The sequence below is a fragment of the Coregonus lavaretus genome, assembly GCF_964263955.1.
Source record: "Coregonus lavaretus genome assembly, chromosome: 14".
In the NCBI taxonomy this organism is placed as follows: domain Eukaryota; kingdom Metazoa; phylum Chordata; class Actinopteri; order Salmoniformes; family Salmonidae; genus Coregonus; species Coregonus lavaretus.
The window spans coordinates 14046068-14073338 of NC_140001.1; the positions used below are offsets into that span (position 1 = coordinate 14046068).

The 27271-nt window shown below is 44.1% G+C and overlaps 1 protein-coding gene across 1 annotated transcript in view; it reads left to right on the forward strand.

The window, feature by feature from the left end:
• Positions 1–27271, forward strand: part of LOC311141524 (acetyl-CoA carboxylase-like) — a 93806-nt gene that overhangs the window by 39448 nt on the left and 27087 nt on the right. The window contains exons 3-19 of the mRNA XM_084176879.1: positions 21311–21443; positions 21734–21872; positions 22051–22160; positions 22474–22555; positions 22691–22789; positions 23027–23136; positions 23428–23538; positions 23817–24026; positions 24242–24412; positions 24607–24768; positions 24876–25039; positions 25374–25524; positions 25631–25734; positions 25995–26076; positions 26286–26431; positions 26531–26681; positions 26815–26949. Of these exons, the coding sequence (XP_084033005.1) occupies positions 21311–21443; positions 21734–21872; positions 22051–22160; positions 22474–22555; positions 22691–22789; positions 23027–23136; positions 23428–23538; positions 23817–24026; positions 24242–24412; positions 24607–24768; positions 24876–25039; positions 25374–25524; positions 25631–25734; positions 25995–26076; positions 26286–26431; positions 26531–26681; positions 26815–26949 (2260 nt within the window). The remainder of the gene's footprint in view (positions 1–21310; positions 21444–21733; positions 21873–22050; positions 22161–22473; positions 22556–22690; positions 22790–23026; positions 23137–23427; positions 23539–23816; positions 24027–24241; positions 24413–24606; positions 24769–24875; positions 25040–25373; positions 25525–25630; positions 25735–25994; positions 26077–26285; positions 26432–26530; positions 26682–26814; positions 26950–27271) is intronic.

Sequence of the window (27271 nt, forward strand, 5' to 3'; positions counted from 1 at the left end):
ACATGGGAATCATACACACACACAGCCCCCGTGGTCTCCTGATCCCAAGATAATTCATTTCAATTGGGTGCACTCAGTACTACAGTCGTTAGGATAGTTGCCTTAAGTAAATACTGTTAGTAAAGCACATCCGAAAAGGTCATCATAGGCCTAGCCTACCATTAAGCACAGATTTGCTCCTCCCTACTCTGAACGTTCCTTTCGTCATAATAGCCTAGGCATAGCTGTTAGACTAGCTAAACTACTAGGCTATGAAAGTGTTCTCCTACGCAGCAGAACGTTGTAGCGAATTCGGAGAGCAGACAACCCCAGGTCTCTTCGTAGTCAAGAGAGTTTCTTAATTTGGTTGTGTTGCTCATAACGTACCATGGCCGTTTAGAAGAGTGTAGCATGACGTTGCAAGGGGGAAACTTAGTGTGTGTGCGTGCGTGCGTGCATGGTACCGTCCTCTTGAATCACATATACTATACAGTGCATTCGGAAAGTATTCAGATCCCTTGACTTTTTCCACCTTTTGTTACGTTACAGCCTTATTCTAAAATAGATTCAATAAAAACTTTTCTGACAGCTCCAGTTCCTCTGTGGAGATGGGAGACACTTCGAGAAGGACAACGATCTCTGCAGCACTCCACCAATCAGGCCTTTATGGTAGAGTGGCCAGACGGAGACCACTCAGTAAAAGGCACATGACAGCCCGTTTGGAGTATGCCAAAAGGCACCTAAAGGACTCTCATAACATGAGAAAATATTATTTGGTCTGATGAAACCAAGATTGAACTCTTTGGCCTGAATGCCAAGCGTCACGTCTGGAGGAAACCTTGCACCATCCCTACGGTGAAGCATGGTGGTGGCAGCATCATGCTGTGGAGATGTTTTTCAGTGGCAGGGACTGGGAGACTAGTCAGGATCGAGAGAAAGATGAAAGGAGAAAAGTACAGAGATCCTTGATGAAAACCTGCTCCAGAGCAGGACCTCAGACTGGGTTGAAGGTTCACCTTCCAACAGGACAACGTCCCTAAGCACACAGCCAAGACAATGCAGGAGTGGCTTCGGGACAAGTCTCTGAAGGTCCTTGAGTGGCCCAGCCAGAGCCCGGACTTGAACCCGATTGAACATCTCTGGAGAGACCTGAAAATTGCTGCGCAGCGACGCTCCCCATCCAACCTGACAGAGCTTGAGAGGATCTGCAGAGAAGAATGGGAGAAACTCCCGGATATACAGGTGTGCCACTCTTGTAGTGTCATACCGAAGAAGAGTCGAGGCTGTAATCGCTGCCAAAGGTGCTTCAACAAAGTACTGAGTAAAGGGTCTGAATACTAATGTAAATGTGATATTTCAGTTTTTAAATTGTTTTAAATTATTATTTTTTTTGCTTTTTCATTAGAGGTTATTGTGCGTAGATTGATGAGTGGGGGGGGGGGGACAATTTAATCCATTTTAGAATAAGGCTGTACCGTAACAAAATGTGGAAAAAGTCAAGGGGTCTGAATACTTTACGAATGCACTGTATAAAGTATGTGGACACCCCTTTAAATGATTGGATTCGGCTATTTCAGCCACACCCGTTGCTGACAGGTGTATGAAATTGAGCACACGGCCATGCAATCTCCATAGACAAACATTGGCAGTAGAATGGCCTTACTGAAGAGCTCAGTGACTTTCAACGTGGCACCATCATAGGATGCCACCTTTCCAACAAGTCAGTTCATCAAATGTCTGCCCTGCTTCAACTGCCCCGGTCAACTGTACAGTGCCTTGCAAAAGTATTCATCCCTCTTGGCGTTTTTCCTATTTTGTTGCATTACAACCTGTAATTTAAATTGAGTTTTATTTGAATTTCATGTAATGGACATACACAAAATAGTCAAAATTGGTGAAGTGAAATAAAAAAAAATACTTGTTTCAAAAAATTCTAAAAAGATAAATAACGGAAAAGTGGTGCGTGCATATTTATTCACCCCCTTTGCTATGAAGCCCCTAAATAAGATCTGGTGCAACCAATTACCTTCAGGAGTCACATAATTAGTTAAATAAAGTCCACCTGTGTCCAATCTACGTGTCACATGATCTCAGTAAAATATCAGAAACTTTGAACATCCCACGGAGCACCATTAAATCCATTATTAAAAAAATTGAAAGAATATGGCACCACAACAAACCTGCCAAGAGAGGGCCACCCACCAAAAGTCACGGACCAGGCAAGGAGGGCATTAATCAGAGAGGCAACAAAGAGACCAAAGATAACCCTGAAGGAGCTGCAAAGCTCCACAACGGAAATGGGAGTATCTGTCCATAGGGCCACTTTAAGCCGTACACTCCACAGAGCTGGCCTTTACAGAAGAGTGGCCAGAAAAAAGCCATTGCTTAAAGAAAAAAATAAGCAAACACGTTTTGTGTTCGCCAAATGCCATGTGGGAGACTCCCCAAACATATGGAAGAAGGTCAAGGAAAACGCTATGTCTGGCGCAAACCCAACACCTCTCATCACCCCGAGAACACCATGGTGGTGGCAGCATCATGCTGTGGGGATGTTTTTCATCGGCAGGGACTGGGAAACTGATCAGAATTGAAGGAATGATGGATGCCGCTAAATACAGGGAAATCCTTGAGGGAAATCTGTTTCAGTCTTCCAGAGATTTGAGACTGGGACGGAGGTTCACCTTCCAGCAGGACAATGACCCTAAGCATACTGCTAAAGCAACACTCGAGTGGTTTAAGGGGAAACATTTAAATGTCTTGGAATGGCCTAGTCAAAGCCCAGACCTCAATCCAATTGAGAATCTGTGGTATGACTTAAAGATTGCTGTACACCAGCAGAACCCATCCAACTTGAAGGAGCTGGAGCAGTTTTGCCTTGAAGAATGGGCAAAAGTCCCAGTGGCTAGATGTGCCAAGCTTATAGAGACATACCCCAAGAGACTTGCAGCTGTAATTGCTGCAAAAGGTGGCTCTACAAAGTATTGACTTTGGGGGGGTGAAGAGTTATGCACGCTCATGTTTTCAGTTTTCTTGTTTTATTTCTTGTTTGTTTCACAATAAAACATATTTTGCATCTTCAAAGTGGTAGGCATGTTGTGTAGATCAAATGATACAAACCCCCAAAAAATCAATTTTAATTCCAGGTTGTAAGTCAACAAAATAGGAAAAATGCCAGGGTGTGTGAATACTTTCGCAAGCCAGTGTAAGTGCTGTTATTGTGAAGTGAAAAGGTCTAGGAACAACAACAGCTCAGCTGCGATGTGGTAGGCCACACAAGCTCACAGAATGGGAACGGCAAGTGCTGAAGCGCTTACCGTGTAAAAATTGTATGTCCTCGGTTGCAACACTCACTACCTAGTTCCAAACTGCCTCTGGAAGCAACGTCAGCACAATAACTGTTTGTCTAGAGCTTCATGAAATGGGTTTCCATGGCCGAGCAGCCACACACAAGCCTAAGACCACCATGTGCAATGCCATGCGTTGGCTGGAGTGGTGTAAAGCTCGCCGCCATTGGACTCTATAGGTAGTGGAAACGCGTTCTCTGGAGTGATGAATCACGCTTCCATCTGGCAGTCCGACTGACTAATCGGAGTTTGGCGGATTGCCAGGAGAACTCTACTTGCCCGAATGCATGCTGCCAACTAGATCTGACCAAATTATGAAATAATTATGAATTCCGTAAAGTAAGTGTGGAAGAGGTGAAAAAAGTATTGTTGTCTGTCAACAATGACAAGCCACCGGGGTCTGACAAATTGGATGGAAAATTACTGAGGATAATTGCAGACAATAATAATAATAATAATAATAATAATAATAATGATAATAGCTGATGATATTGCAACTCCTATTTGCCAAATCTTCAATTGAATCCTACTATAAAGTGTGTGCCCTCAGGCCTGGAGGGAAGCGAAAGTTATTCCCCTACCTAAGAATAGTAAAGCCCCCTTAACTGGCTCAAATAGCCGACCAATCAGCCTGTCTTAGTAAACCTTTGGAAAAAATTGTGTTTGACCAGATACAATGCTATTTTACAGTAAACAAATTAACAACAGACTTTCAGCATGCTTATAGGGAAGGACATTCAACAAGCACAGCACTTACACAAATGACTGATGATTGGCTGAAAGAAATTGATGATAAAAAGATTGTGGGGGCTGTTTTGTTAGACTTCAGTGTGGCTTTTGACATTATAGATCATAGTCTGTTGCTTGAAAAATGTATGTGTTTTTATTTTATTTTATTTCACCTTTATTTAACCAGGTAAGCCAGTTGAGAACAAGTTCTCATTTACAACTGCGACCTGGCCAAGATAAAGCAAAGCAGTGCGATAAAAAAAACAACAACAACACAGAGTTACATATGGTGTAAAACAAAACAAAGTCAAAAATACAACAGAAAACATATATACAGTGTGTGCAAATGTAGCAAGTTATGGAGGTAAGGCAATAAATAGGCCATAGTGCTAAATAATTAAAATTAGTATTAACACTGGAATGCTAGTTGTGTAAGAGATGATGTGCAAATAGAGATACTGGGGTGCAAATGAGAAAAATAAATAACAATATGGGGCTGAGGTAGTTGGGTGGGCTAATTTCAGATGGGCTGTGTACAGGTGCAGTGATCGGTAAGGTGCTCTGACAACTGATGCTTAAAGTTAGTGAGGGACATAAGAGTCTCCAGCTTCAGAGATTTTTGCAATTCGTTCCAGTCATTGGCAGCAGAGAACTGGAAGGAATGGCGGCCAAAGGAGGTGTTGGCTTTGGGGATGACCAGTGAGATATACCTGCTGGAGCGCATACTACGGATGGGTGTTGCTATGGTGACCAATGAGCTAAGATAAGGCGGGGATTTGCCTAGCAGTGATTTATAGATGGCCTGGAGCCAGTGGGTTTGGCGACGAATATGTAGTGAGGACCAGCCAACAAGAGCGTACAGGTCACAGTGGTGGGTAGTATATGGGGCTTTGGTGACAAAACGGATGGCACTGTGATAGACTATGTTATGGCTTTACACCCCCTGCTATATTGTGGATAAAGATGTACCTGTCTAACAGAACACAGAGGGTGTTCTTTAATGGAAGCCTCTCCAACAAACTCCAAGTAGAATCAGGAATTCCCCAGGGCAGCTGTCTAGGCCCCTTACTTTTTTCAATCTTTACTAACGACATGCCACTGGCATGCAGTTAGTTTCAGAATGGGTGGCAAGGAATAAGTTAGTCCTCAATATTTCCAGAACTAAAATCATTGTATTTGGGACAAATCATTCACTAAACCCTAAACATCAACTAAATCTTGTAATGAATAATGTGGAAATTGAGCAAGTTGAGGAGACTAAACTGCTTGGAGTAAACTGTCATGGTCAAAACATATTGATACAACAGTAGCTAGGATGGGGAGAAGTTTGTCTATAATAAAGCGCTGCTCTGCATTCTTAACAGCATTATCAGTTTTGTCGCACCTGGACTACTGTTCAGTCATGTGGTCAGGTTCCACAAAGAGGGATTTAGGAAAATTGCGATTGGCTCAGAACAGGGCAGCACGGCTGGCCCTTGGATGTACACAGAGAGCTAATATTAATGATATGCATGTCAATCTCTCCTGGCTCGAAGTGGAGGAGAGATTGACTTCATCACTACTTGTATTTGTGAGAGTTATTGACATGTTCAATGCACCAAGCTGTCTGTTTGAACTACTGGCACACAGCTCGGACACATATGCATACCCCACAAGACATGCCACCAGAGGTCTCTTCACAGTCCCCAAGTCCAGAACAGACTATGGTAGGCGCCCAGTACTACATAGAGCCATGACTACATGGAACTCTATTCCACATCAAGTAACTCATGCCAGCAGTAAAATTAGATTAAAAAAACAGATAAAAATACACCTAATGGAACAGCGGGGACTGTGAAGCAACACAAACATAGACACATGCATACAAACACACAATAACATAAGCACTATACACACATGTACACATGGATTTTCTGTTATCGATAAGTGGTAGTAGAGTAGAGGCCTGAGGGCACACTTTTAATATGTGAAATCTGTTATGAATGTATTGTAATGTTAAAAAAATGTATAACTGCCTTAATTTTGCTGGACCCCATGAAGAGTAGCTTCTGCCTTGGCAGAAACTAATGGGGATCCATAATAAATAGAAATACAAACTGCAAAGTTTGGTGGAGGAGGAATAATGGTCTGGGGCTGTTTTTCATGGTTTGGGCTAGGCCCCTTAGTTCCAGTGAAGGGAAATGTTAACGCTACAGCCTACTATGACATTCTGTGCTTCCAACTTTGTGGCAACAGTTTGGGGAAGGCCCTTTCCTGTTTCAGCCTAACAATGCCCCCATGCAAATAGCGAGGTCCATACAGAAATGGTTTGTCAAGATCGGTGTGAAAGAACTAGACTGGCCTGCACAGAGCCCTGACCTCAACCCCATCGGACACCTTTGGGATGAATTGGAACGCCGACTGCGAGCCAGGACTAATCGCCCGACCTCACTAATGCTCTTGTGGCTGAATGGAAGCAAGCCCCCGCAGTAATGTTCCAACATCGAGTGGACAGCCTTACCAAAAGAGTGGAGTCTGTTATAGCAGCAAAGGGGGGACCAATTCCATATTAATGCCCATGATTTTGGAATGAGATGTCCACATACCTTTGTTCAGGTAGTGTATTTAGAAAACACTCGGTTTTCCTAGCCACACCAATATTTCAACTTTCATTTTTTAAACAACACAAGGTAAATTATACAATTGTAAAAACTATATAAACATTTGAATGTGTAGAAAATAAGAAATTGTAACTCAGTTTCTATTATTAAATTACAAGAGTGGATTACATGTTGTTTTTTTTATGAAACTGAAACACATTTTTGGAATGATCATATTAAATCATTGGATTGATAAGCATTCCACGCACCACCCGTTTGTTTCGTTTTTAAGATAAAGTGTGTTTTGTTGGGGTGTTGGACACACAGAGGACACAACACAACCTACCTTGCCAAGTAATTTGTTGCACATGCTCTGTGTATTTGAAAAGTCAGTTTCAAATCAAATGTTATTTGTCACATGCGCCGAATACATCAGGTGTAGGTAGACCTTACCGTGAAATGCTTACTTACAAGCCCTTAACCAACATTGCAGTTCAAGAAATAGAGTTAAGAAAATATTTACTAAATAAACTAAAGTAGAAAATTAAATAAAAAGTAATATAATAAAATTACATAACAATAACGAGGCTATATACAGGGGGTACCGGTACCGAGACAATGTGTGGGGGTACAGGTTAGTCGAGGTAATTTGTACATGTAGGTAGGGGTAAAGTGACTATGCGTAGATAATAAACAGCGAGTAGCAGCAGTGTAAAAACAAAGGGGGATGGGGGGGTCAATGTAAATAGTCCGGGTGGCCATTTGATTAAATGTTCAGCAGTCTTATAGCTTGGGGGTAGACGCTGTTAAGGAGCCTTTTGGACCTATACTTGGCGCTCCGTTACTGCTTGCCGTGCGGTAGCAGAGAGAACAGTCTAAGACTTGGGTGATGACAATTTTTTGGGGGGCCTAGTATATAGGTCCTGGATGGCAGGAAGCTTGGCCCCAGTGATGTATTGGGACGTACGCACTACCCTCTGTAGCGCCTTACGGTCGGATGCCGAGCAGTTGCCATACCAGGCGGTGATGCAACCAGTCAGGAACTTTTTGAGGATCTCGGGATCCATTCCAAATATTTTCAGTCTCCTGAGGGGGAAAAGGTGTTGTCGTGCCTTCTTCACAACTGTCTTGGTGTGTTTGGACCATGATAGTTTGTTGGTGATGTGGACACCAAGGAATTTGAAACTCTCGACCTGCTCCACTTAATTCAAGTGCCTTTTGCTATTCTTTGCAATATAAGCCTAATGTACTTTCAAATGATAAGATTTCAAACCTGAATCAATCTGTCACTATATTAATGTGAAACATTATCTTTGGCTTCACAGGACAAAAAGACAAATAACATGTGAAAACATCATCATAATCATTCCCTATCAGGAGCACTTCATAGTTCCAGGTAGTTATCCATCATGGAGACAGGGATTGTGTCAAAGAGTGTATGGTTTATATTTGTAACACACCTTAAATCAGTTCAGTCACAAACACTTACAAGGCAACACATGAAGTGGCAATGTAATCTGGGTGATGGGAAGCATCAGCGTGAAAAAACAAACACACACAAATGTTATCCTCTATTTAGATGTTCACTGTTGCAAAGAGAAGAGGAGTGCTTCTCGCTGCACTGAATGCAAGCAACAGAGTCTTACATTTGATGCAAGCAGCCTCAGGAAGCCAGTGGAGGAGTGGTGTGACAGAGGAAAACATGGAAAGGTTTAACACCAGGGGCTCTATTTTCGTCTGGCGGCGCTAGTGTCAAACACACGTTAGTTTGCAATTTCGTAATGTAAAAACTGGCGCACTGGCATTTTCCAGCCCTAACACCAGGTTAGGCAATTGACCTATTATATCAGCTCGCTTGCGCTCAGATGTGGTGGAAATATTTGAGGTGTGTCCTTAAAATCATGATCCAAAGTGCTAATTTCAGGCAGCGCTGATAGGGATATTTAAGACCAACCACAAGCTGGTTTTAGTGGTAACTCAGTTATGGTATGAATTTTGACAGTGGAAACGCAGCCTATCCAGCCGTGACGCACACTGCCCATATGCGCATGGAACAAGAGTAGAATAATGTGCTTTTGGTCCCTGTATACTTTGTATTTAGAAACATAAAAAAGTTATGTTTTTTTCCATGTCACTTTATTTGATTAAAAACCAAGCATAACCTCCCCTCCTCTCAATTAAGGCTTTTTTTGTCTGCCCAATGCAATCGCGAAGTAGTCAAGACTGTCGATAAGGGGTTTGGCTCCTGAGACCGCTTGGAAGTAAATCTTAATCACCAAAGCTTTATTAAAATATAATAAAAAACAGTAATAAAACAGTGAGCTGACATTCCCTTTTTATCTATGCCTTTAGCCATGCAGGCCCTGTTTTGGATATGCTTAAAACCCTAAATGGTCTGCATTATTTCGCCATGGAGCACGTTCTGATTGGCCAGTGAGGGGCCAAGCCTCAACACACCCACAACTTGTTTATTCATCAAAACCCAGCCCTTTCTCGCCAACGCCAGCAAGTGTGCCAATAATTGTGATTGTGAAAATAGCAAAAATATTTTTTAAATCATGTTCAGTATGTATATGTCTATTATATGAAGGAATGAGCACCCTTCTCAATTTACCTGCCAGTGTCCGAAAACACTGTATGTGCACGGAGTGTGATGCAGTAGGTAGCATCTGAGCTCTGATTGGATACATGGCAAAAGAGGGCTGGTTCCTTTTGAAATGCAGAACTAATTTCTGTGACGAGCAGTGACAGGTTGGCCAGCACCTGACAAAAAGTAAAAGCAGTTCTAACAAACTAGGAAATTAGATCGATCATGATGGTGCAACAGTACTATCCCTCTTCAATGCCACTCCATTCAACCCATGCATGCTCACACACATAATGTACACACTTGAAAACACTTAGGAGCGACACACACAGTGTGACGAGTACTGAGGATACGAAGAGGCAGCATGCAGACGCAGGAATCAACAAGGTAAAGGTTTACTTAACAATGAGAAAGAGAATTACAAGGAGCGAGTAAACGACACGACGCTAACAATTACACACATTAATGACTGAACAGTCCAGGGCTATAAAGTGGTGGTGATGAGGTGCGGGTGCGCTGGAGGTGATTAGGGTGCGTTGGTTTTCCATTCCTGTGTTGCCGGGGTGGTGCTCTCAGACCGGTGGCTCAGTAGACTGGCGAATCAGAGCGCCGGAGGGAAGCAACGGGAGGAGACGTGACACACAGACATGCACACACACAATCTCTCTCTCTTTTTATTTTCTAACCACTGCTCTATAACTTTTAAATTCTTCTTCTAATAAAAAATAAATCAACAAAACATTCACCGAGCACTATCAAAACAAATAACTAAACAAAATCACGTTGTAGCACTGTCGTCGACTTGCGCTCTTCCAGTTGGTGAGGCAGTCAAGGAGCACCTGCCCATTGGTCTCCACATATGGGCACCTGGGGTTGATCACAAATCAAATCACCATGGAGACATAGGGACAGACGTTGCACCCCAGCTGGTGTAGCCAGATGCACACTGGGAAATTGTATGTGCTACCTGCTTGGACTACAAATTATTTTCATGGGTCACTTCAATGAGCGCAAACCAGATGGGATGGCGTATCGCTGCGGAATGCTGTGGTAGCCATTCTGGTTAAGTGTGCCTTGAATTCTAAATAAATCACAGACAGTGTCACCAGCAAAGCACCCCCACACCATCACGCCTCCTCCTCCGTGCTTCACAGTGGGAAATACACATGCAGAGATCATCCGTTCACCTACTCTGCGTCTCACAAAGAACCAAAAATCTCAAATTTGGACTCATCAGACCAAAGGGTCTATTTCCATCGGTCTAATGTCCATTGCTCGTGTTTCTTGGCCCAAGCAGGTCTCTTCTTATTATTGGTGTCCTTTAGTAGTGGTTTCTTTGCAGCAATTCGACCATGAAGGCCTGATTCACGCAGTCTCCTCTGAACAGTTGATGTTGATGTGTCTCTTACATGAACTCTATGAAGCATTTATTTGGGCTGCAATCTGAGGTGCAGATAACTCTAATTAACTTATCCTCTGCAGCAGAGGTAACTCTGGGTCTTCCTTTCCTGTGGCGGTCCTCATGAGAGCCAGTTTCATCATAGTGCTTGATGGTTTTTGCGACGGCACTTGAAGAAATGTTCAAAGTTGTTGAAACTTTCCAGATTGACTGACCTTCATGTCTTAAAGTAATGATGAACTGTTGTTTTTCTTTGTTTATTTGAGCTGTTCTTGCCATAATATGGACTTGGTCTTTTACCAAATAGGGCTATCTTCTGTTTACCATCCCTACCTTGTCACAACACAACTGATTGGCTCAAACGCATTAAGAAGGAAAGAAATTCCACAAATTGACTTTTAACAAGGCACACCTGTTAATTGAAATGCATTCCAGGTGACTACCTCAGGAAGCTGGTTGAGAGAATGTCAAGAGTGTGCAAAGCTGTCATCAAGGCAAAGGGTGGCTACTTTGAAGAATCTCAAATATAAAATATATTTAGATTTGTTTAACACTTTTTTGGTTATTACATGATTCCATATGTGTTATTTAATAGTTTTGATGTCTTCACTATTATTCTACAATGTAGAAAATATTACAAATAAAGAAAAACCCTTGAATGACTAGGTGTGTCCAAACGTTTGACTGGTACTGTAAGTATTCAGACCCTTTAATCAGTACTTTGTTGAAGCATCTTCAGCAGCGATTACAGCCTTGATTCTTCTTGGGTATGACTCTACAAGCTTGGCACACCTGTATTTGGGGAGTTTCTCCTATTGTTCTCTGCCGATCCTCTCAAGCTCTGTCAGGTTGGATTGGGAGCGTTGCTGCACAACTATTTTCAGGTCTCTTCAGAGATGTTAGATCGGGTTCAAGTCCGGGCTCTGGCTGGGCCACTCAAGGACATTCAGAGACTTGTCCCGAAGCCACTCCTTCACTGTCTTGGCTGTGTGCTTAGGGTCGTTGTCCTGCTGTAAGGTGAACCTTCGCCCAGTCTGAGGTCCTGAGCGCTCTGGAGCAGATTTTCATCAATGATCTCTCTGTACTTTGCTCCGTTCATCTTTGCCTCAATCCTGACTAGTCTCCCAGTCCCTGCCGCTGAAAAACATCCCCACAATCCCCACAGCTTGATGCTGCCACCACCATGCTTCACAGTAGGGATGGTGCCAGGTTTCCTCCAGACCTGACGCTTGGCATTCAGGCCAAAGAGTTGAATCTTGGTTTCATGGTCTGAGAGTCTTTAGGTGCCTTTTGGCAAACTCCAAGCAGGCTGTCATGTGCGTTTCTACTGGGGAGTGGCTTCCGTCTGGCAACTCTACCATAAATGCCTGATTGGTGGAGTGCTGCAGAGATGGTTGTTCTTCTGGAAGGTTCTCCCATCTCCACAGAGGAACTCTAGAGCTCTCTCAGAGTGACCATCGGGTTCTTGTTCACCTTCCTGACCAAAGCCCTTCTCCCCCGATTGCTCAGTTTGTCCGGGCGGCCAGTTCTAGGAAGTCCTGGTGGTTCCAAACTTCTTCTGTTTAAGAATGATGGAGGCCACTGTGTTCTTGGGGACTTTTAATGCCACATAATTTTTTTGGTACCCTTCCCCAGATCTGTGCCTCGACACAATCCTGCCTCAGAGCTCTACGGACAATTTCTTCGACCTCATGGCTTGGATTTTGCTCTGACATGCACTGTCAACGGTGGGACCTTATATTGACAGATGTGTGCCTTTCCAAATCATGTCCAATCAATTGAATTTACCACAGGTGGACTCCAATCAAGTTGTAGAAACATCTCAAGGATGATCAATGGAAACAGGATGCACCTGAGCTCAATTTCAAGTCTCATAGCAAAGGGTCTGAATACTTACAGTGGGGAAAAAAGTATTTAGTCAGCCACCAATTGTGCATGTTCTCCCACTTAAAAAGATGAGAGAGACCTGTAATTTTCATCATAGGTACACGTCAACTATGACAGACAAATTGAGAAAAGGAAATCCAGAAAATCACATTGTAGGATTTTTAATGAATTTATTTGCAAATTATGGTGGAAAATAAGTATTTGGTCACCTACAAACAAGCAATATTTCTGGCTCTCACAGACCTGTAACTTATTCTTTAAGAGGCTCCTCTGTCCTCCACTCGTTACCTGTATTAATGGCACCTGTTTGAACTTGTTATCAGTATAAAAGACACCTGTCCACAACCTCAAACAGTCACACTCCAAACTCCACTATGGCCAAGACCAAAGAGCTGTCAAAGGACACCAGAAACAAAATTGTAGACCTGCACCAGGCTGGGAAGACTGAATCTGCAATAGGTAAGCAGCTTGGTTTGAAGAAATCAACTGTGGGAGCAATTATTAGGAAATGGAAGACATACAAGACCACTGATAATCTCCCTCGATCTGGGGCTCCACGCAAGATCTCACCCCGTGGGGTCAAAATGATCACAAGAACGGTGAGCAAAAATCCCATAACCACACGGGGGGACCTAGTGAATGACCTGCAGCCAGTACATGTCCAGCTGGGACCAAAGTAACAAAGCCTACCATCAGTAACACACTACGCCGCCAGGGACTCAAATCCTGCAGTGCCAGACGTGTCCCCCTGCTTAAGCCAGTACATGTCCAGGCCCGTCTGAAGTTTGCTAGAGTGCATTTGGATGATCCAGAAGAGGATTGGGAGAATGTCATATGGTCAGATGAAACCAAAATATAACTTTTTGGTAAAAACTCAACTCGTCGTGTTTGGAGGACAAAGAATGCTGAGTTGCATCCAAAGAACACCATACCTACTGTGAAGCATGGGGGTGGAAACATCATGCTTTGGGGCAGTTTTTCTGCAAAGGGACCAGGACGACTGATCCGTGTAAAGGAAAGAATGAATGGGGCCATGTATCGTGAGATTTTGAGTAAAAACCTCCTTCCATCAGCAAGGGCATTGAAGATGAAACGTGGCTGGGTCTTTCAGCATGACAATGAAGGAGTGGCTTCGTAAGAAGCATTTCAAGGTCCTGGAGTGGCCTAGCCAGTCTCCAGATCTCAACCCCATAGAAAATCTTTGGAGGGAGTTGAAAGTCCGTGTTGCCCAGCGACAGCCCCAAAACATCACTGCTCTAGAGGAGATCTGCATGGAGGAATGGGCCAAAATACCAGCAACAGTGTGTGAAAACCTTGTGAAGACTTACAGAAAACGTTTGACCTGTGTCATTGCCAACAAAGGGTATATAACAAAGTATTGAGAAACTTTTGTTATTGACCAAATACTTATTTTCCACCATAATTTGCAAATAAATTCATTAAAAATCCTACAATGTGATTTTCTGGATTTTTTTTCTCATTTTGTCTGTCATAGTTGACGTGTACCTATGATGAAAATTATAGGCCTCTCTCATCTTTTTAAGGGGGAGAACTTGCACAATTGGTGGCTGACTAAATACTTTTTCCCCCCACTGTAACTAGCTATTTAGTTTAACTTGGTTGTTCATCTAAACAGCTGACGAGATCGTCTGCTAGCTATCGGTAGTGTCCAACGTTAGCTAGTTCACCACTGCCGTGGTGAAGGAAGTTTCTGATGAACTTCATCAACGGATTGGAGCTGAGACCAGACTTTGTGGAATCTAGCTCCGACTACATCGAGTCGCTCAAGGTCAATACTTCAATTTTTTTTAAAATTATGATACACCCACCTTGACCTCTGTAGTTGCGTGCCTTGCTTTGTTTGCTGAAATCCATACTTTTTAAATAAACGTTAATCAAATAAAATAAAATTGTATGTCACGTGCGCCAAATACAACAGGTATTTACCGTAGAATTCTTACTTACAAGCCCTTAACCAACAATGCAGTTCAAGAAATAGAGTTTAGAAAATATTTACTAAATAAACTAAAGTAAAAAACATGAAGTTTACATAACAATAACGAGGCTATATACAGGGGATACCGAGTCAATGTGCGTGGGTACAGGTTAGTCGAGGTAATTTGTAAAGTGACTATGCATAGATAATAAACAGCGAGTAGCAGCAGTGTAAATAGTTTGGGTGGCCATTTGATTAATTGTTCAGCAGTCTTATGGCTTTGGGGTAGAAGCTGTTAAGGAGCCTTTTGGTCCTAGACTTGGCGCTCCGGCACCACTTGACGTGCGGTAGCAGAGAGAACAGTCTATGACTTGGGTGACTGGAGTCTTTGACAGTTTTGTGGGCCTTCCTCTGACACCGCCTGGTATATAGGTCCTGGATGTCAGGAAGCTTGGCCCCAGTGATGTGCTGGGCCGTACGCACTACCCTCTGTAGCGCTTTACGGTCAGATGCCGAGCAGTTGCCATACCAGGCGGTGATACCGTTCAGGATGCTCTCGATGGTGCAGCTGTATAACTTTTTGAGGTCCTGGGGACCCATGCCAAATCTTTTCAGTCTCCTGAGGGGGAAAAGGTTTTGTCGTGACCTCTTCACAACTGTCTTGGTGTGTTTGGACCATGATAGTTTGTTGGTGATGTGGACACCAAGGAACTTGAAACTCTCGACCTGCTCCACTTCAGCCCCGGCAATGTTAATGGGTGCCTGTTCGGCCCTCCTTTTCCTATAGTCCACGATCAGCTCCTTTGTCTTGCTCACATTGAGGGAGAGGTTGTTGTCCTGGCACCACACGGCCAGGTCTCTGACCTCCTCCCTATAGGCTGTCTCATCGTTGTTGACGATCAGGCCTACCGCTGTTGTGTCGTCAGCAAACTTAAGGATGGTGTTGGAGTCGTGCTTGGCCACACGGTCGTGGGTAAACAGGGAGTACAGGATGGGACTAAGCACGCACCCCTGAGGGGCCCCAGTGTTGAGGATCAGCGTGGCAGATGTGTTGTTGCTTACCCTTACCACCTGGGGGCGGCCCGTCAGGATGTCCAGGATCCAGTTGCAGAGGGAGGGAGCTTAGTGATGAGCTTTGTGGGCACTATGGTGTTGAACACTTAGCTGTAGTCAATGAACAGCATTCTCACATACAGTGGGGAGAACAAGTATTTGATATACTGCCGATTTTGCAGGTTTTCCTACTTACAAAGCATTTTTATCATAGGTACACTTCAACTGTGAGAAACGGAATCTAAAACAAACATCCAGAAAATCACATTGTATGATTTTTAAGTAATTAATTTGCATTTTATTGCATGACATAAGTATTGATCACCTACCAACCAGTAAAAATTCTGGCTCTCACAGACCTGTTCGTTTTTATTTAAGAAGCCCTCCTGTTCTCCACTCATTACCTGTATTAACTGCACCTGTTTGAACTCGTTACCTGTATAAAAGACACCTGTCCACACACTCAATCAAACAGACTCCAACCTCTCCACAATGGCCAAGACCAGAGAGCTGTGTAAGGACATCAGGGATACAATTGTAGACCTGCACAAGGCTGCGATGGGCTACAGGACAATAGGCAAGCAGCTTGGTGAGAAGGCAACAACTGTTGGTGCAATTATTAGAAAATGGAAGAAGTTCAAGATGACGGTCAATCACCCTCGGTCTGGGGCTCCATGCAAGATCTCACCTCGTGGGGCATCCATGATCATGAGGAAGGTGAGGGATCAGCCCAGAACTACACGGCAGGACCTGGTCAATGACCTGAAGAGAGCTGAGACCACAGTCTCAAAGAAAACCATTAGTAACACACTACGCTGTCATGGATTAAAATCCTGCAGCGCACGCAAGGTCCCCCTGCTCAAGCCAGCGCATGTCCAGGCCCGTCTGAAGTTTGCCAATGACCATCTGGATGATCCAGAGGAGGAATGGGAGAAGGTCATGTGGTCTGATGAGACAAAAATAGAGCTTTTTGGTCTAAACTCCACTCGCCGTGTTTGGAGGAAGAAGAAGGATGAGTACAATCCCAAGAACACCATCCCAACCGTGAAGCATGGAGGTGGAAACATCATTCTTTGGGGATGCTTTTCTGCAAAGGGGACAGGACGACTGCACCGTATTGAGGGGAGGATGGATGGGGCCATGTATCGCGAGATCTTGGCCAACAACCTCCTTCCCTCAGTAAGAGCATTGAAGATGGGTCGTGGCTGGGTCTTCCAGCATGACAACGACCCGAAACACACAGCCAGGGCAACTAAGGAGTGGCTCTGTAAGAAGCATCTCAAGGACCTGGAGTGGCCTAGCCAGTCTCCAGACCTGAACCCAATAGAAAATCTTTGGAGGGAGCTGAAAGTCCGTATTGCCCAGCGACAGCCCCGAAACCCGAAGGATCTGGAGAAGGTCTGTATGGAGGAGTGGGCCAAAATCCCTTCTGCAGTGTGTGCAAACCTGGTCAAGACCTACAGGAAACGTATGATCTCTGTAATTGCAAACAAAGGTTTCTGTACCAAATATTAAGTTCTGCTTTTCTGATGTATGAAATACTTATGTCATGCAATAAAATGCAAATTAATTACTTAAAAATCATACAATGTGATTTTCTGGATTTTTGTTTTAGATTCCGTCTCTCACAGTTGAAGTGTACCTATGATAAAAATGACAGACCTCTACATGCTTTGTAACTAGGAAAACCTGCAAAATCGGCAGTGTATCAAATACTTGTTCTCCCCACTGTAGGTGTTCCTTTTGTCCAGGTGGGAAAGGGCAGTGTGGAGTGCGATTGAGATTGCGTCATCTATGGATCTGTTTGGGCGGTATGCGAATTGGAGTGGGTCTAGGTTTTCCGATATGATGGTGTTGATGTGAGCCATGACCAGCCTTTCAAAGCACTTCATGGCTACCGACGTGAGTACTACGGGGCGGTAATCATTTAGGCAGGTTACCTTAGCTTTCCTGGGCACAGGGACTATGGTGGTCTGTTTGAAACATGTAGGTATTACAGACTCGGTCAGGGAGATGTTGAAATTGTCAGTGAAGTCACTTGCCAGTTGGTCCGCGCATGCTTTGATTACACGTCCTGGTAATCCATCTGGCCCCACGGCTTTGTGAACGTTGACCTGTTTAAAGGTCTTGCTCACATCGGCTACGGAGAGCGTGATCACACAGTCGTCCGGAACAACTGGTGCTCTCATGCATGTTTCAGTGTTGCTTGCCTCGAAGCGAGCATAAAAGGCATTTAGCTCGTCTGGTAGGCTCGCGTCACTGGGCAGCTCGCGGCTGGGTTTCCCTTTGTAGTCCGTAATAGTTTTCAAGCCCTGCCACATCCGACGAGCGTCAGAGCCGGTGTAGTAGGATTCAATCTTAGTCCTGTATTGACGCTTTGCCTGTTTGATGGTTCGTCTGAGGGCATAGCGGGATTTCTTATAATCGTCCGGATTAGTGTCCCGCTCCTTGAAAGCGGCAGCTCTAGCCTTTAGCTCAGTGCGGATGTTGCTGTAATCCATGGCTTCTGGTTGGGAAATGTACGTACGGTCACTGTGGGGACGACGTCGTCGATGCACTTATTGATGAAGCCGGTGACTGAGATGGTATACTCCTCAATGCCATTGGATGAATCCCGTAACAAATTCCAGTCTGTGTTTGCAAAACAGTCCTGTAGCGTAGCATCCGTGTCATCTGACCACTTCCGCATTGAGCGAGTCACTGGTACTTCCTGCTTTAGTTTTTGCTTGTAAGCAGGAATCAGGAGGATAGAAGTATGGTCAGATTTGCCAAATGGAGGGCTAGGGAGAGCTTTGTATGCGTCTCTGTGTGGAGTAAAGGTGGTCTAGAGTTTTTTTTCTTATAAATAGCACCACCGACTGTTTCCTTGTTGAGATTCAATTGGCACATGCGCATTTGCGCTGAGTTGCTATCATAAAACAACATCAATGAACAAATAGTCGGTGGTTGTATTTCATTAACATTTTTTATAGAAAAACAAACAAACAAAGGCACGCAACTACAGAGGACAAACAAAGGTATAAGGTCGGCGTTTCATAATTTTAATTTTTTTAAGTATTGATCTTGGGTGAATTGATGTAGTCAGAGCTAGATTCCACAAAGCCTGGTCTCGGCTCCACTCCGTTGGTGAAGTTCATCAGAAACTTCCTTCACCATGGAGTGGGGTTTAGTCCACTAGCTAGCTTGGCTAGTGGGCTGATGTCGAAAGCACACATTCGGTGTTACATGCCTCAATGATCGAATTTAACATTCATATGAAAGTCATTTGTTGAAAATAATTTGTTGAATAAATAAACGTTATACTCACATTTCATGAAGTTGTTTTTTATTATTCTAGCTAGACATTTTTCTCTCAAGAAATAGCTTAATGAGAATGCCGTGCAATGCAGAGTCTGCATGTCACGTGACACAAAGATTATCCCAATGAATGGAGATAGCCGATTCCCATCTGAACCCACATTTGTGGATTGTAATACATTGACAGGTGGAAAACATTTCACTAAATTCTGTAAGCACAAGCACTTTTTGAATGCGCAAATGTACATTCCACAGTTGTAAATGTTGAGATTTCTGAACATTTACTCACAAATCGTTCTACATTTATTCAAATTGTAGTTTTATTTGTGAGCTATGTTGAATATATTTACAGATCATGGGTTTATTTGTTATTTATGGTGAATATTTGTGAAAGATTTTTACATATTCACGGATTATGGTTTAGTTTGTAATATTTTTACATATTCACGGATTATTCTTTAATTGGTGAAACATTTTTATATAATTTCAGATTATGGTTTTATTTATGAAATATTGTGATATATTCACAGATCATAGTTTTATTTGTGAGTTATGTTCAATATACACACAAATCGGGGTAGACACACTTACAGAATAAAGAAGCAAATCTCACTCCATAGAAATACATGAAAACACAATAACATTGACGTAAAGTCCCCTGCCAACTAATATCAGCACTTTTATATTTCGTTTAGGAGAGTACAGTACAATATAGTACAGTACAGCACAATACTGTACAGTGAGTAGAGGACAGTAGAGTACAGTCCGATACAGTACAGTAAAGAAAAATAGAGTATTCTACTGTACTGTACTGAACTATAATCTACTGTACTGTACTCTACGACACTGTACTGTAATGAGCTCTACTGTACTCTGCTGTGCGGTGTTGTATTGTACTACACTGTACTCTACTGTGCTCTGCTGTGCTGCGCTGTGATGTCTAAACTTGTGAAACATGAGGAGAATGACATTCATATCCATAATTATGCATTTCTGTGTAGTACTGATCAGGGACCCATGATGTAATTTCGTTACTGTAATTCTGTTACCGTAATTTTGTTACTAGGTGTAAATCCACTTCACTTACTGTAGTTCAATAACCAAAATATATTTTTTCAAACTCAAGGTGCCTTGCCATAGCTGACACCCCATTCTTTCTGCAGACATTTTTGAATCTTAATTCAGAGGAGATACAGTATATAAGAGTTTTTGGAAAACATGTTCGCAGAAAAACCTGACGGAGATTTTACCGTAATTCCATTATCAAAGTTTGCATCGGCACAGTTCTACCACTAAATTAGTTTTAGTACATTTTTCTGTGCAAATTGTTAAAAGTAGTCATTTTGCATAGAATTGTATGGTTTGTTCAACTTTGAAATCAATGGTTTTTGTTTGGCATGAGTCCAAGCGTAATTTCATTACTGTGGAATTGTCCCTGTATTGTTCAGTGTTTGATCATTCTCGGTAGTGAACATCATATTGTTTTATTGTTCCCTCTTATGTCGCTTTTCAATAATATAGGCAGATATTCTGAAAGTCTGGCTTCTAATTTATTCATCACGTGATCATTTTGACCTGAAAACGAAAACCCATATCCAGGTTCATTTTAACTGACTGCAGTTCAAAATTCAAAAAGTCACTTGCACATCTGAGCTATCTTTTTGCAGGTGCATGGTAGCAAAGAGATAACTTAAAAGAAAAGAGCAACCTGCACACTGCTCTTGCTAGTATCACTGTTTTTTATTGAAGCTTACGTGTCGGCCTAACTGAGTGCAGTTAGCATTGTTTCCATTATCATATCTTGTTCATATGAACTTGGTCCATGTGAACATTATTGGTGGTTTGGTACAATGGAGAGATGGTAAAATGCTCTGCCACAAATGATAGGGTTAAGGGCTTGTGTAACTAGGCTATGTATTTTTGCTGATAACACATTAACCTTTGATTGTCTCTGTGGTCAGGGGAGCGTTGTTTATATGTGCAGTGACAGTACCGGAACCACTGAGGAACCTCTGTAGGTAACAGAGAGGATTAGCATTAGTTGTATTGCAGCCTGTCAGATTGTCACCGAGTTGAAACATTTGTCTGTCACGGTAGACTGAACACCTTGCGTAGGATATGGCTGACAAGCTCTTTGGCTTACAGAGAAGGTAAGACATGCACTTGTGACCTGAGCAGTGATAGCACAGCCACTACCCTCTGTAGAGACTGAACTTTGGCTGACTGCTGTGAAGGTCCAATGCTGCTGTTTCTCACTGTTCTGGGTTTGGCCTGTGAGTCCGATGTTGGTGAACTTGCTTGCTGGATGGGAATGTTCTTCTAGAAGTCCTACGTCCTAATTTACCGGGACCTACTTTACATGATGCATAGAGTTGTCCCAACACAGAAATTAGTGATTGCCAGTTGCTTGACGTTTTACTTGAGTTGTACGTAGGTTACAACATGAAATATTGAGAAAAAGCGTGCAGCATTAATGCTTTTGTGCTCTTGGACAACCACTTGTCTGTTTTCTCTTTCCAGGCCTAGCATGTCTCAACCACATCTGGTGAAGAAGGGTCGTGAGCACCGAAAAATTGAACTGCAAAGAGACTTCACCGTGGCCTCGCCGGCTGAGTTTGTCACCCGCTTCGGTGGAAACCGTGTGATAGATAAGGTAAGATATCCCTCCCTTTCTGTCTGTGCCTTTTATGGATGCGTAACAACATTTGTGTCGCTTTTGACTAAACTCCTCGTCAAGCTACGAGCAACAGACTAAGTCAACAATATAGTGTAAAAGGTGTTTGAGTTGAGTACTGTTTAATTTCTTATCTTTTTCTCTCTCCTCTCTCTCTCCTTTCTTTCTCTCTCTCAATCTCTCTCTCAATCTCTCACTCTTTTCTTTCTTTCTTTCTCTCTTTCTTTCTTTTTCTTTCTCTCTCTCTCACACTTTTTTTCTTTCACAAGGTGCTGATAGCTAATAATGGCATAGCAGCGGTCAAATGTATGCGTTCCATCCGCCGTTGGTCCTATGAGATGTTCCGGAATGAGAGGACCATCCGTTTTGTGGTGATGGTCACACCCGAGGACCTGAAAGCCAACGCAGGTCAGTGAGACATGTTTTAGCAGGTCATCATTATCAGCTCCATTGTGCCTCTCAGCACATCTGGAGATAAAGTCGACAGCGAGTCACTCAATTACTCCAAGGAAATGCTTTCCGTGTGAGCTTCTCATGAATAACTGATGTGACTGTATGTGTGTGACGGTGTGTGACTTTTCTATAGAGTATATCAAAATGGCGGACCACTATGTACCGGTCCCCGGCGGAGCCAACAACAACAACTATGCCAACGTAGAGTTGATCGTGGACATCGCCAAGAGGATCCCTGTACAGGTCAGACGGTGCTCCTCCACCTCCGCTCTCACCCACAGGAGAATGGGTTTTTGCTGTGAAATGGGTGGAAGACTTATTAGTGTTTGTCTGAATGGATATCGCCTGTGTCTCAACTTGGCTCTGACCATACAATTACTAGAAGGGACATTACCAATTCCAAATCAAGTCACAATGTTCTATGATGGGTGGACCGGCAGCCATATTGAGTGCACCGATGAATGTTGCTGTCAAATTGGTCTGAGGGGCTTTGTTCCTTCTAGTAATTATATTTTCATGGCTCCGACTCTGATCTCTGTTTTCTTATTGTTCACAGGCAGTCTGGGTTGGGTGGGGTCACGCCTCTGAGAACCCCAAACTGCCTGAGCTCTTGGACAAGAACGGAATCTCCTTCTTAGGTACAGCCCGGCATGAAGCTGTTTGTGGATTATTGGATGGTTAACTCGCATTACAACACAAGCAGCATTCATTGTGGTGTGATGATGTAGATATGGTTTTTATTTTGTTATTTCATTTGTGCCTGTGTGTCTCAGGGCCGTCCAGTAAGGCCATGTGGGCCCTGGGTGATAAGGTGGCCTCCTCCATCGTGGCCCAGAGCGCAGACATCCCCACCCTGCCCTGGAGTGGATCAGGTGATGTACCCCCCTCCCTGCACACTTACCCCCAGACCCCTTGCATCCTAACTCCTTCCCCACACCCCCCATCTGGTATTACATAAGACTTACAGACAGTATTAGGATTCTGACTTGGTGACTGACTGTTGTGTTTTAACACTAACGGTTTTGAAGATGATTCTGTTCTATTCTATTCATAACAGCGGATTTGTCCTGAGCAAGGTCTCGTGTTATTTTCTCCTGCGTGTGCTGTAGGTCTGAGAGTAGACTGGACAGAGGAGGACCAGAGGCTCGGCCACGTGATCAGCGTGCCTCCGGAGGTCTACGTGCTCGGCTGCGTGCGTGATGTTGACGATGGACTGGCGGTAAGCATCCCCACGCCATCACCAATGCTGAAACCATAGAGATATCCTTTGTAGGCATATGACAAATAGTCACTGGAGAAATAACGGCCTTTAAGATGTCTGAAACTATGTATTTCCATGTATTGTTTCCTGAGCAAAATTAAATACTGTCCCTACTTTGCTTTCAAACCAAGGTTCATGAACAATGGAGCAAAATGAAGATGAAACGCGTTGGTTTTAACAATAAAATATTTGATTTCAAGGGTAGGGTTGCTGAAAACCTTTCATCTTCAATGTGCTTTCTCCTTAAAGGGAGCAGACAGAATTGGCTACCCGGTGGTTATCAAAGCCTCAGAAGGAGGAGGGGGCAAGGGCATACGGAAGGTGGACAATGCTGAGGACTTTGCCAGCTTCTTTAGACAGGTTTGTGTTGTCGCATTTCGCACGCACACACACATACACACACATTTTAAATACTTAATTTGAATCCACAAATTACATTAAAAAGGATTCGAACAATTCAAAGGTATTGGATAAAAGGGCACTTAAGGATACAAAAAGCACCTTCTCCACACAGCTAGGCTGCATATAACAGCTGAAACACACACACACACACACACACTGCATGGGGATGTCATGTCCAAGGACCATAATTAGCACAACTTTGTCTAATACAAATCAATGGATGGATCCATCTGCAGGTGCAGGCGGAGGTGCCCAGCTCGCCCATCTTCGTCATGCAGTTGGCCCAGCATGCCCGTCACCTGGAGGTACAGATCCTCGCCGACCAGTACGGCAACGCCATCTCCCTGTTTGGCCGAGACTGCTCCATCCAGCGGAGACACCAGAAGATCATCGAGGAGGCCCCGGCCACCATAGCATCTTCCACCACCTTTGACCACATGGAGCAGGTGAGACATAGAGGGCCTTTCCTTGACATTATGTTCTCCACTGTAATGACGATTCTCCACTTTGACATTTAGAGACTTGTTTTTCAGCCTTTTCACTATTCCATAGTTTTGTTCATAAGGGCACACAACGGAAAACATAGTCCCTCCCTATTTTAGTCAGTTATCTTCCGTTTGGTGCCTAATGAACACGAACCCCCTCTCCCTCCCCATGTCAGTATGCAGTGCGGATGGCTAAGATGGTGGGCTACGTGAGCGCAGGCACCGTGGAATACCTCTTCTCTGAGGACGGCAGCTTCCACTTCCTAGAGCTCAACCCCCGTCTGCAGGTGGAACACCCCTGCACAGAGATGATCGGGGATGTCAACCTGCCCGCCGCCCAGCTCCAGGTACGCTGCAGCCAGATGTCAGGGTTTAATCTCGTCCTTTGACTTAGTTAATGGTCGCATTCCATAATTTTTCGCAATCTCAGTAAAATTGCTATGTCATATTAATGTGGTTGTTGAGATGTTATGTTCTGAAAGCTTTAGGAACTGTGATTGGGAATAGACAATGTTAACTTGGTCAGTCTCTTTTGTTGTAGATAGCCATGGGGATCCCTCTCCACAGAATCAAAGACATCCGCATGCTTTATGGAGAGACCCCTTGGGGGGACACCACCATCAACTTTGAGGCCCCCGACTGTGTCCCCAGTCCCCGGGGACACGTCATCGCGGCCCGCATCACCAGCGAGAACCCAGACCAGGTGTGCATTCTTCATTCTACAGGGCTGGCCGGCCATATTCTTAACGAGAGATGGCATGGGTTTTGTAGGCTCACATCTGACCCATCCTCCCTCCTTGTCACTTGCAGGGCTTCAAGCCCAGCTCGGGCACAGTGCAGGAGCTCAACTTCCATAGCAGTAAGAACGTGTGGGGCTACTTCAGTGTCGGGGCTACCGGGGGGCTGCATGAGTTTGCCGACTCCCAGTTCGGCCACTGCTTCTCCTGGGGGGAGAACCGAGAGGAGGCCATTTCGTGAGTCCTTCCTTGCCTTGTTGTGTTGTAGACTAGACAATCAGTTCTTCTGATGATGAAGTCCCTATCGACCGCTAGCCCCTACTCCCTAGCCACTCCTGTAGACCTGAGAGGATATGATAGGTGGAAGCAATATGGTGACATTTCCACCTGGCCAATCAGAAGGCAAGGTGAAGGTATTATCATAGTGCTCTCAGATCTACAGGCGTGATTTGGGTGTATGGGCTAGGCTCGGATCCATTTGGAATTCTGCATGAGTTGATGGTGTGTGTGTGTTGGTGTCTTACCATACCTGGGGGGTGATAGTGGTGGTGGTTACTGTGTGGTGGCGCAGGAACATGGTGGTGGCCATGAAGGAGCTGTGTATCCGTGGGGACTTCAGGACCACAGTGGAGTACCTCATTAAGCTGCTGGAGACAGAGAGCTTCAGGAACAACGACATCGACACCGGCTGGTTGGATAATCTCATCGCAGATAAAGTTCAGGTAGAGGACCCTTGTGGAATAGAAACGTAAATCTTAAAAATGTCAATCCTGTTAGGCTACAGTTGGATAAAAACAAATCTCCAACGTGTGTGTGTTCTCCCTTAAGGCGGAGAGGCCAGACACCGTGCTGGGCGTTGTCTGCGGGTCGTTACACGTGGCGGACACCAGCTTCAGGAAGAGCATGTCCGACTTCCTGCACTCACTGGAAAGGTGGCCTACTATAAGTGTGCAATCGTTCCTTCCCCCTCAAGGCTGGAAAAGTATTGGATTGGCATAGAGTTAGATTGAGTGTTTATCTACCATATTTGTTACAACCAGTGCAATGCTTATAAATCCTTGAGGGGGAGTGAACAAGTAGACACCTCGGGGAGAAGGAAGAGAATCTGAATGTCACCCTTGTCAGTCCAATGTGTTATTGCTGTAATGTTGAACACATGTCTAAATCCAGTATGTGAAATGTCCTTCTGTAGGGGCCAGGTGCTGCCTGCAGCCAGTTTGCTCAATACTGTTGAGGTGGACCTGATCTACGAGGGGGTCAAATACTGCCTCAAGGTACGAAGACCTCACATTACACCTGTCTCATTCTCTCTCATGACTTGATTTTATCCTCTCAGGGGCTAATCCTAATTTCAATCAAATTTTCACTTAGTCATGCATTGATGTCAATAGTAGACTAAGTAAAATTCATCTCAAGTGGAAGTTAGGATTCGCCCCTCAGAGTTATCAACCAATAAGACTTCAACTTTGTTTCTGACTGACAGGTGGCTCGCCAGTCCCCCACCACGTACGTCGTCATCATGAATGGCTCGGACATTGAGATCGATGTCCACCGGCTGAGCGACGGCGGCCTCTTGCTCTCCTACAACGGCAGCAGCTACACCACCTACATGAAGGAGGATGTGGACAGGTGGGACTTCCTGTCTATCTCAAATCGGAAAGGATGGATGGATGGGCCATTAGGTCTAATCTTTCTCCATCATGAACGTATGCATTTGTAACCCTCTAGCTACCGGATCACTGTTGGCAACAAGACGTGTGTGTTTGAGAAGGAGAAGGACCCTACAGTGCTGAGGTCGTCCTCTGCTGGTAAACTCCTGCTGTACCTGGTGGAGGACGGAGGCCATATCTGTGCAGGGAACTCGTATGCAGAGATCGAGGTGAGCGAGGATTCCATGAGAACATACTGTATGTCTACAGGTTTGCTTTTGATCATAATTAGATAATCATTACATGGGTAGTCAGTCTTGTGTGTGTGTGTGTGTGTTCGTGACTTCTGCGGTGCGTCTGCAGGTGATGAAGATGGTGATGACACTGACGGTGGTGGAGTCTGGCTGTGTCCGCTATGTGAAGAGGCATGGGGCGGTGCTGGAGCCTGGCTGTGTGGTGGCACGCATGGACCTGGACGACCCCAGCAGCATCCATCCAGCAAGTTACCCGCTCACCTACTTCAATACAACTCTATGGCTGCATCTGAACTGGCACCCTATTCCCTATATACTGCACTATATAGGGAATAGGGTGCCATTTGGGACAATACCTGTAACACAGCTATTATAGTAGGCATTCTTATCACATAAAACAATACAAATCACATAGTACTGCAATAGGTTTAAAACATACATCATGTAAATCACACGCCTTCGCATAAGCATGGACAACAATCCACCTACACAACAGTCCCATCAGTCAGCCAGTCAATAGCAGGGATGACACAGTGGTCAGTTCCACATTTGGAGGCTGTTTCTAT